At 36.5% G+C, this 11,738-nt stretch overlaps 1 protein-coding gene across 1 annotated transcript in view; it reads left to right on the forward strand.

Annotated features, from left to right (window-relative positions):
• Nucleotides 1–10,186, forward strand: part of UBE2Q2 (ubiquitin-conjugating enzyme E2Q family member 2) — a 62,309-nt gene extending 52,123 nt beyond the window's left edge. Inside the window, exons 10-13 of the mRNA XM_010843290.1 lie at nt 1,898–1,946; nt 2,382–2,477; nt 6,382–6,448; nt 8,539–10,186. Coding sequence (XP_010841592.1) covers nt 1,898–1,946; nt 2,382–2,477; nt 6,382–6,448; nt 8,539–8,570 — 244 coding nt within the window. The 3' untranslated portion in view covers nt 8,571–10,186. The remainder of the gene's footprint in view (nt 1–1,897; nt 1,947–2,381; nt 2,478–6,381; nt 6,449–8,538) is intronic.
• The last annotated feature ends 1,552 nt before the right edge of the window (nt 10,187–11,738 follow it).

An 11,738-nucleotide genomic window follows, 5' to 3' on the forward strand; every position in this document is an offset into this window, starting at 1 on the left:
AAGAGGGTGTTTGCTATGACCATTGCATTTTCTTGGCAAAACTTTATTAGTCTTTGCCCTGCTTCATTCCGTATTCCAAGGCCAAATTTGTCTGTTACTCCAGGTGTTTCTTGACTTCCTACTTTTGCATTCCAGTCCCCTATAATGAAAAGGACATCTTTTTTGGGCGTTAGTTCTAAAAGGTCTTGTAGGTCTTCATAGAACCGTTCAACTTCAGCTTCTTCAGCGTTACTGGTTGGGGCATAGGCTTGGATTACTGTGATATTGAATGGTTTGCCTTGGAAACGAACAGAGATCATTCTGTTGTTTTTGAGATTGCATCCAAGTACTGCATTTTGGACTCTCTTGTTGACCATGATGGCTACTCCATTTCTTCTGAAGGATTCCTGTCTGCAGTAGTAGATATAATGGTCATATGAGTTAAATTCACCCATTCCAGTCCATTTTAGTTTGCTGATTCCTAGAATGTCTACATTCACTCTTGCCATCTCTTGTTTGACTACTTCCAATTTGCCTTGATTCATGGACCTGACATTCCAGATTCCTATGCAATATTGCTCTTTACAGCATTGGACCTTGCTTCTATCACCAGTCACATCCACAGCTGGGTATTCTTTTTGCTTTGGCTCCATCCCTTCATTCTTTCTGGAGTTATTTCTCCACTGATCTCCAGTAGTATATTGGGCCCCTACTGACCTGGAGAGTTCCTCTTTCAGTATCCTATCATTTTGCCTTTTCGTACTGTTCGTGGGGTTCTAAAGGCAAGAATACTGAAGTGGTTTGCCATTCCCTTCTCCAGTGGACCACATTCTCCAGAACAGGGGAGAGTTATTGACTAGTTTCTGTTAGTGAGTAATTCCACTGTAACTATTATTACTAGTGGTCTACAGTAGAAGTTTTTAGATTCCTTACTTCTCTGTTACTTTGTTTAGTCAACACAAGGATTCATTTGCTTAGCCAGAATGCAAAATTTACAGGCTCGAATGGTCTTGGCAAGTTTTATGGGGCAGGAGGAAGAACAGGCATTTGGGAGAGTAGGCAGTGGAAGGAATCTCAGGCAAGGGAAAGGCATGGGCAGAGTCCCAGAGGACAAACAGAACGTGTGGTGGACACAGTTTTCACATAGACCTAATCAGTGGTCCTACCTTATGTGTTTTCAAGATTGCCACAGTTTTTCTTTTGTAATTACCATTCCTTTTATTTTTAGGCATGGTATTTAATGTGTTTTAAAGTTTAACATTAAAGGAGGAGTTACTTTGAGAAAATGTCAAAGGCTGAAGAATCTTGATCTAAATAATGATTTCTAAGGGAGATCTAATGGAGATTTCTAATGAAATCCCCTGTAGTTGTCCTTGGTTCAGAGAAGAGTCCTCAGGACTAGAAAGAGAAATAGGGGAGCTCCAGAGAGGCTCCCTGGTCAGAACCATTTGATCTTCACAACAGAATGAGAAATATTTTAAGTATAAATGCAGATGTTCATTACTATAGATAGGGTAAAATCATCACTGCTGTCAAAGGAAAAGCTCTCGGCTATTTAACATGATGTTGGAGAAATCTTTTAAGATCAGTAGAACAGTTGAAAACCATTTAAGGAAGATTTCTCCTGCCCCCATTCTCTGGAATGTTTAGGGCTAAGTTCTTAGTTTCTGATACCTTAGAAGTTTTCAAGTGTTCTGTTGTTAAGAACCATTATTTAGTTAAAAAAAGACATTTAGATGATGACATCAGAATTTTAGAATTACCCATAGTTCTGTAACCCTAAAAACTTATTTTCATTTTTGCATGTTATCTTTTAATCTTTACTTGTATGCATGCTTTCTTAGTAGTGATACTTTAAAAACTGAAGAAAGAATACCAAGATCTAGAGAATTTTGTATGATTCCTTTTTCTTTTTAAGGTACGTGTTGGGTGGTGGAGCACTGTGCATGGAACTACTCACAAAACAGGTGACTGTTTTTCTTATGGCACTCAAGTATTTCAACCTCTGTAGAGTGTTTTAATTATGTAAATTAGATTCTAAGTGGACAGAGAGCTGTTTGTAATAGTACCCACTTTAAAATAATTTTTTTTTTTTTGCTAATAGCACCTATTTTAATAATGAAAGCTATTTAAACCAGTAAAATGACATTGTACTTGGTGCTTAATCTATGCTAGAATGGGCAATAAGAGTGATGTTTGTTATAATTTGCTCATTTGTTGCTCTTACAACACAGCTTTCTTTGTTTTGTGAGATTTTGGAAATGGTCCAACTTTTACTCCTTGACTACAAACTTAACATAAATTTGATACTACTAAGTTGTTATATGCCATTTTCTTAAGCTTTCCTGAGTGAGAATCAGGAATACCACAGTGTTTTAGAGAGTGTTTTCTTCTTTCTGTAGGGCTGGAGCAGTGCCTATTCAATAGAATCGGTCATCATGCAGATCAATGCCACCTTAGTTAAAGGCAAAGCCAGAGTGCAGTTTGGAGCAAATAAGGTACTTTTATTAAGAATGTTGCATTAACTATGAGATACTTTTCCTGTTACGAAGCTTCTACCTGTTCTTTTAGTCTTTGTTATTTCTACTATAATTAAGTATGTCTATGGTTTAAAATTTATTATTGGTTTATATATACTAGTGAATAAAAAATTATATGTAGTTACATGCTTCCCCAAATTGAAATCCCATTGTAATAGTTAACTCCTAGTAAGCATATATGTGCTAGGCTCTAATCTAAACTTTTTATTGGTATTAACTTTCTATCCTCTTAATAACCTAGACGTAGGTACTATTATTGTCCTCATTTTGTAGATGAGGAAACTGAAGCACAGAGAAGTTAGGTGACTCATCTAAGGTCAGGGTGGAGAGTGAGGATTGGAACCAGACGTTCTGGCCGTTAATCTCTGCTCTTACCCACCGTGTTCTGTTCTTTATTCACTTACTATATCAGAAATATCTTTCATGTCTAATTATAGTTATCTGTGGACACTTAAGACCAAAACAAACTCTGAGGTTAGTATATTTTGGAAAAGTGTGTGATGGAAATCATCCCTACCTGACATTTTAAAAAAAATTCTGTATGTTCCTAAAATTCCTTGTGAATTTTGTATTAAATACCTATCCAAATAGTACTAAATCTAAGTAAGTATTTCTTACTGTATTGCACATCAAATCACGAGCTCACTGGAATCTTAACTCACAGAGGAAGCAGAAAATTGATTCTCTAAGGGGACTAAAGTGGTCTCATGTTAATTGTATCCACAGTTCTCATCAGTAGCAAATGCCAAAACTCTTTAGAAGAAAGGATTTCTGAATTAAGACTATAAGATTCTCAGAGATTAAGATCAGTTCAGTTCAGTCACTCAGTCAAGTCCGACTCTTTGTGTCCCTGTGGACTGCAGCATGCCAGGCTTCCCTCTCCATCACCAACTCCCGGAGCTTGCTCAAACTCATGTCCTTTGAGTCGGTGATGCCATCCAACCATCTCATCCTCTGTCATCCCCTTCTCCTTCTGCCTTTAATCTTTCCCAGCATCAGGGTCTTTTCCAATGAGTCAGTTCTTTGCATCAGGTGGCCAAAGTATTGGAGTTTCAGCTTCAGCATTAGTCCTTCCAATGAATATTCAGGACTGATTTCCTTTAGGATGGACTGGTTTGACCTCCTTGCAGTCCAAGAGATTCTCAAGAGTCTTCTCCAACACCACAGTTCAAAAGCATCAGTTCTTAGGTGCTCAGCTTTCTTTATAGTCCAACTCTCACAACCATACATGACTACTGGAAAAACCGTAGCTTTGACTAGACGGACCTTTGTTGGCAAAGTAATGTCTCTGCTTTTTAATATGCTGTTTAGGTTGTCATAGCTTTTCTTCCAAGGAGCAAGTGTTTTTTAATTTTATGGCTGCAGTCATCATCTGCAGTGATTTTGGAGCCCTCAAAAATAAAGTCTGTCATTGTTTCCATTGTTTCCCCATCTATTTGCAATGAAGTGATGGGACCGGATGCCATGATCTTTGTTTTTTGAATGTTGAGTTTTAAGCCAGCTTTTTCACTTGACAGTGAAAGATGACAAGCACCCAAGTAGACAACCTAACATACATGAGAACTGGCAGAAACAAATAAGAGACACAGGGTCACAAAGACTTGAAGTTTTGGAAGTAGCAGATATTAAAATTGTGAGAAAATGAATACTTACGTGTAATATCTAGTGATCAGAGAAAAGAATCTATAGAAATGAAGAATGTTGAAATGAGAAACTGACTGGACATCAGAAGAGAGAATTATTAGAAGAAATAACTCAGAATGTTGCACAGAGGGACCCAGGAATAGATAGTACAGCAGAAGTTAAGAGGTACAGATCAGAATGAGGTCTAAAACATGTCTTATTTGAATCCCAGGAGGAGATAATAAAATCATATTTAGTGAGGAATAGAAATCAGAAAGTGAAGTTATAAAAGCAAATCCAAATAAATAAATCATAACAAATAGAAATGCACAAAAGTTACCAGTTAGTTTGAATTAAGTGGTCTTTAAGAAGTGTATTTATTTTTATTAAAGTTTTTTGGAAATATAGTTGATCTATAGTGTTAATTTTTTTCTGTGCAGCAAAGTGACTCAGTTACACATTTATGAATATATTCTTTTTAATCTCCTATTATAATTTGTCACAAGAGGTATGTTTAACATGTGAGGATACAAAGAGATGGAATTTTTTTTAGGGAAGAAGATAATAGAGATAGACCAGTATAGGCATACCTTGGAGATATTATGGGTTCAGTTCCAGACTACTTGAGTAAGGCCAGGGTCACAGTAAAGCAAACCACACGAACTTTCGGTTTCCTCGTATGTGTAACAGTTACACTGTACTGCAGTCTCCTAAGTGTGTGATAGCATTATGTCTAAAACACAATGTACATGCCTTAATTTAAAAATACTACTAAAAAATGCTAACCATCATCCGAGCCTTCAGCTAGTTGTAGTGGTTAACACCAAAGATCAGTGATCCCAGATCATTGTAACAAACATGGTAATGACAAAGTTTGAAGTATTTCAAATTGCCAAAATGTGACACAGACACACAAAGTCAGCTAGTGTTCTTGGGGGAAAATGGAGCCAATAGACTTGCTTGGTGCAGGGCTGTCACAGATCTTCAGACTGTTAAAAACAGCAACAAAAAAATGTAGTATCTGCTAGGTACAGTAAAGTGAAGTGCAGTAAAATGAGGTTTGCCTGTATACACTGACAAAGCTGATTTAGCTGTGTAAACAGTGTAAACAGTGTGATTTTGGAACAAAGCATTAGTGACTACTTAATGATAAAAGTCTCATTTAACCAGGAGGATATAATTTTTTACTCTAGGTCATGCTATCATTTCTTAGAAAAAGCAGGGGACAGTGACTAATAACAATAGGCTGTACATTAATTTTCTTATTTAATCTTAAGGATATACAGGGATACTCATAAGAGTAGTTTATTCGAATCGAAGAAGGAAGGTGGGTGAGAGGAGGAACTGGGTGGTAGCAGGCCAGGTAGGAATGAAAGCTGTCATTTGGAATGTGTTTATACACATTCTTATGCTATGAATTTATTAAAAAATTATGTGACATAACATAATAGATGTGAACCACTATGGAGAATGCTTATGATAATTCTCCACGATGGAGAATTGGAAGTTAAGATGTAGGCAAGTTGTACTTATGGGGATAAAATTAATAAAATCAATCCTAAACTTGGTCCCTTAGAAGACATTCTAATCTGTAGAGGTTAACAAAAGAAGACTCCTTTAGTAGTGTGACTTGGTATCACTTATGGGCATTCTTCAGGTGTTTAACTCAAATTGTTATCCATATGTATAGTCCTTAAAGCCTAATGTTTCCTTACCTGAAGGCAGTATTTTGTAGTTTCTTTCTTTTTTTGTTTTTTGATGGAAGTTACAAGGAAGAGTTTTCTGTCAGTGGACATTTATGATTTTATATTTCTAGATACAAATGTGTTTTTCTTTTTTGAAGTAACAGTTGATTTATAATGTCTTAATTTCTGCTCTACAGCAGTGCTTGTTATACATACATATATATATACACACACACATATATATATGTACATGTACATTCTCCTTGCATCCAAACAACATCCTTTAACTTTATTCATAAAGCCTTGTACTTGTGCAGTGGCAGGAGGACTTAGAAAATGAACTGTGAACTCTGTAGATCTTTATTAGAAAACAATTTTGGTTTTGTTATCCCTCTAAAATAGTTGGGAATAATGAAATTGGGAAATTTATTTTTGAAATGGAAATACTTGGTTTCTTGTGTTAAGTACAGCAGTGATGCAAATAATCCATCAATTATTTGTAATGATTTTCATCTACTTACAGTTTTGATATAAAATGTATAATTCTCTTTCAGAATCAATATAATCTAGCAAGAGCCCAGCAATCTTATAATTCCATTGTACAGATACATGAGAAAAATGGTATGTTTACTTCAATAAGTATTGATTGCCATATGTGAAATTTTACATAATGTACTGTTTACTTGTTTTGTTTTATTCTTCTGTTTTTGCTTTAATTTCTTACAAAGTATGGTTACCAGAGTGAAAAAATTTAACTTGAGGATACACATGCTTCATTTAAAATCTTTGTATCCTAAATACTTGGCCTGGGAATCTCTGAGTCAAACATTTTTGAGTAGATTGATGAATGAATCACTTTACTCACTTGAAATGTGTGATACTGGGATAGGAACTGAGTTAAAGGCAATTCTAAAGGTGGAGTTCTTGCTGTTAATACTGAGTAAGTGCAATCAGGATCATGAACAAGTTGCTCAACCATTTTCAGACCACGTAATGCTTTTTGACAATTGTGCAGATTTATTTATTCAAGTAAAAAAGTTCTAACTTCAGTCTACACTTAAAAATATTTGAATTGTAAATTAAAAAAAATATCTTTCAAAAGTTTATTGGACTTATTTTCAATTTTTCTTGTATTCACAAGGCATGTTTGGAGTTTTTGTCTCTAATAGTGAGATGACAAAGAAGTAGACTTGGAGTCAGGACCTATTACCAGGTGCCATTTGCATCACTCACTAGCTCTGGGGCCCTGAGCAAGTCCCATTACCTCTCAGCCTCAGTTCTCTCATCTCTAAAGTTGGTATAATGTCTGTCTTACCAAATGTGAGGAAGGAGATAAGCTATGTGTGTGTGCAGCACTTAATAACCAAGTGTGCTGATATTCAAGGTAGCTGGGGTAGTGGAATGGATGCATTTTTGTGCAGAGGAGGTTAATTGATAGGAAGTAGTTTTTCTTCAAGAGTATCTACAGTAAAGTGTTCTGTAGTTAGAATGTGGTAGCTTGTGACTTCATATTTGTGTTTTGTGTGTGCTCACTTTCATTTAAGTGATAGAGCAAATGTGTCGCTTTTGCAGTGACTGCTTACTTTTGAAAGAATAGTATTCAAAACAATTTTCAAGCTTCTGAAGAGGGAAATGACAAAATTTGAGGACAAAGCTGGGTTTTCATAATGATCATTTCTAGCACGCTAAAATAACAGACCCAGAGATGCCTATATGCTCCTTTATTAAGCACGTGGACACTCCACAAGTCTTGGTATATTTATACTGTTGGAAGGGCAGCTTCGTACCAAACAATACTTTGTCTCAGTCTCATTTGCCTTTTTAGAGAGAGCTTATCTTGTTGAGCATAGAAACACGTTTTTCTTATCTCTTATTTTTTGTTAAATTAGACATTATAGTCAGCATTCAAAAATGTGTAAGTTTGTGTATAATTAGCTTTGAAGAAAGAGCAATAGATTCAGATTCAGGAGATGGATTCTGGTTAACCTGCTGCTGCTAAATCTGATCTTGGGCTTAGTCACTTAATCAGAGCACCTGCTGAGATGGCACCCTCACTGGCAAAATGACATCATTGCACTGATGACAGTCCCTCGTACTCTAAAATACCAGGATTTTGTTTGGGGGACAGTTATTTTTAGTTCAGTTTCCTATATAAAACTTAGTTTGTTGTCTAATAGTCCACACTCTTCTCTTTAGGTAGAAATGCCATTAATACAGAAATCTCACCTTGAAAATTCAAGTACAGTTTATTCGTAGAAAATAACTATTGTGAATATATCAGAATGTTGTGTTACCAACCCAAGTATAAGCTTAATTTTTACAAGAAGGTTTAAACAGGGAAATTACAAGTAGAGAAAATTATGGGTAGAGAAAGTATCTGCTGCTGCTGCTAAGTCACGTCAGTTGTGTCTGACTCTGTGTGACCCCGTGGATGGCACCCACCAGGCTTCTCTGTCCCTGGGATTCTCCAGGCAAGAATACTAGAGTGGGCTGCCATTTCCTTCTCCAATGCATGAAAGTGAAAAGCGAAAGTGAAGTCGCTCAGTCATGTCCGACTCTTAGCGACCCCATGGACTGCAGCCTCCCAGGCTCCTCCATCCATGGGATTCTCCAGGCAAAGAATACTGGAGTGGGTTGCCATTGCCTTCGCTTCTCCTAGCTGGTTTAAGAATTAAAATATGGTAACTTTTTTTTTTCCCATTCTTTTTCAGGCTGGTACACCCCTCCAAAGGAAGATGGCTAAATGTGTTGACTTTTGTATGCTTGGACCAGTGTTGCTTTAAAGAAAATCTTTCCAACATGCAGACACAAGCTTTGAGTGCCCCTATAACAGCAGTACCGAAGATGTTAGCTAATAGATATTTTAGTGGATAATCTGTCAACTGATCCAGTATAAGTTACAGCCTTTCCATTTTTCTCATTTTAGGTATCTTGGACTGAGCAGTGGGGCCTTTACTGTATTTTTTCTGATAAATACACATACTGGCCACTCCTAATCATCTCTTTCTTAAAGGTGAAACGTCTTAAGCAGACAAGTCAGCATCAGGTTACTGAAGTTATGACTTGAGGGCAAATTTCCCATTTTTGAGCTCGTGTGTTATAAGGATTTACAATATATTGTTCCATTAAAGCCAATAAAGTTTAATCAATGTTTAATATTGGTTTAGAAAATTTAAGGTGTTCTGAATCACAGTAGCTTTTTCAGGTTAAAACTATTTTATGATATTGCCAAAATAATGACAGGAAATGTACTTGATAAACTGTTAAACTTTTTTTTTTTTTTTTAACGGCTATGAAGATCTGAACTATCTCCCGAAGATTTGCTCTTAATTGAGTTGAACTTTTTAGGCAGAGCAAAGCAAGGCTGTCAATTCAGCTTGTACGCAGTAATTTCCACTGGGGCATCAGAGTCTTGCTGAGCTGAATCTGCTTCTTGTTGGTTCAATATTTCTTATGAAGAAGAGCTTGAAGTATAGAGCTTGAATTATTTAAAATACTAAGTCATTCTACGTTTCCATTTTATTAACGGGATGTTGCAATCAGTTGTAAACTAATAATCTTATAAAGTGATTGGCACAAAGACTTCTTGAACAAAACTGCAGTTAAGTACAAAAAGTATCTAATTTGGAGACTTAAATTTTTTCTATAGTCATAATAATGGCTTTTACATTGAAAGACTAATAGGAATTCTACATATATTAATTCTTTTATAAAATCTAGACTCAAATCAGTGTACTCTCCATTTTATTGCCTTACCTGAATTAGTCCTGTTGGGTTGGTAATAGATTTTTTTTAATACACCCAAATTTGATTGAAAAGTAAACTCTGGTTATTAAGCACTTTTAAAAAGAAACCCAGAAGCACATTTTTTTCTGCACAAACCAGTTACAAAGTTCAAAAGTGTGTCTTATGCTTTAAGACTCAGTTTTTAACTTTGTAAACCACATCTGAAAGACTTGGCACTTCTGCATTATTGTGTTTAATTTCTTTTCCTTTTTTTCTTCTTTTTTTTTTCCTATTTTGGTTAAGAGGATAGTAGAAAAAGATTTTCTGGCATTCTTGTTCACTTGGTTAATTTGTATACAATTTGGATTGCCAGTTGCTCAGATAACAAGTGACAAGGCAGAATTCTTTAAAGCATTAAAGTTCCTTAAACCTAAGGCTAAGTCTTGAATACATTATTGAATTCTTTAATATCCTGATGGCTAGCAGATTGACAGCTGCACATTTGGCATGCTTTGGTTTTTGGTTTGGGGGGGGGGTTGGACTTTATTTTTCATTGCAGATTTATTTGGCAATGTACAGTAAATTTTGTAAACTTGCATCAAGTTTATGAATAAAGAACCATTTAAAAAATAATCTCTTTCACTTTCCTTTTGTAACAGATACTCTTTGAGTTTCTACAGGCTCTGTTGGGTTTCTGGAATAGGATCATATATGGTGGGATGGGGTGAGGAGAGGCTTAAGGTAGATTGATTTCACAAGAGAAAGCTGGAAAACCCAGAATTGGTGTGTATAGACTTGGCATACTCAGGGTTTCCTCAACCTCTTCCCTTGCCCACACTGATTGTTTAATATAAATTCAGGTGCTACTTTCTGCATCGCTTTCCTAATTCCCCAAGGTACAGTAATCTGTTCCCTGTTCAGTGTACCCATAGCCTCTTCACACAATTGTCAATTTCTCACATACAAGAAGTACAGAGGTAGGAAAACTCCAGGCGTAGTACCTCTGCTGCTTTGAGATCGTTCTGTGTTGGTTTTATCTTTGGATAGACTTGAATGTGCAGCCACCTTAAAAATCCATCCAGAGGTAGATAACGGCCCTAGTGTCTCCTTAGGAAGTGAGAAAGTCTTTAGAGGTCCCCCTACCCCCCTCCCAAAAAAACAACTTTTTCTGGGCCTAGAACTAGAGCATTTGTCTACCCCTAAATTAATGGCTGGTCAAAAGAATGAAACTATCATGATTAGTTTGGATCAGTGGTTTTCAAGGTATAATTTGTTGGAGAACTCTGGAGACTCCTGAGACCCTTTTAGGAGGTGTTCAAGGTCAAAGCAACACTAAACCATTATTTGATATTTTCACTCTCATTCTCTCCCAAGTGTACAGTGGAGTTTTCCAGAGGCTACATGATGTGATAGACATGATATTGAACAGACTGAATTCAGAAGCAGATCCAGCTGTCTAATACTAATGTCAATAGTTACAGGTTTATAAGATGTAAAGATGCTACTCTATGCAATACTGGGGAATGGAGTGGAGATCTGGTAAGGTTATTTTTTCATAAGTTACTCTGTGTGATGAACTATTTTAAGTGAATTAGTATGATAAATATACTACGTAAATATACCACGTAAATAAGTTCTTTGGCGTTGTCGGTATTTAAGAATGTGAAGCAGTCCTGAAGTCAAAATGTTTGAGACCTGCTTTTTTTAGACTTACCACATTTACCAGCCAAGAGCTGGGCACCAGATCAGGGCCTTGTCAGCAAGGAAGCTACAGGAGGAGTGGGTGTTCCCTGGGGAGACAGCAGTATCTGCTGTGCTTATATTTTTGTTTGTGGTTCTCAACTTGAACTTGCATCAGGGGTAGATTTAAATCACAGTAAAGCTAAAACTCCGACTGCTGGGCCCCAGCCCGCATAGTAAGCCTGCGGTGGGGACCGAGAACGCGCCAAGCTGAGTATTTCCCTGGTGAATCTGATGCTATAGGCAGGGAACTAATGCTGTTTGGGGCGTGGTTTCACAGCAATGGTAGGTACTCTGTAAGCTGATTTACACGTTCAGAACTTGAGGGCTACACGGTGTTGAATAAAGGTATTGATTTTCACACTTTTAAAAGCATATACTATCTGTTCAAAAATCAGACTCATGCTGTTGTTTAACTGACATCGGGACTGTAAAGACTGATAAC

This window comes from Bison bison, unplaced genomic scaffold (assembly GCF_000754665.1).
Source record: "Bison bison bison isolate TAMUID 2011002044 unplaced genomic scaffold, Bison_UMD1.0 scf7180017864181, whole genome shotgun sequence".
NCBI classification, from domain to species: domain Eukaryota; kingdom Metazoa; phylum Chordata; class Mammalia; order Artiodactyla; family Bovidae; genus Bison; species Bison bison.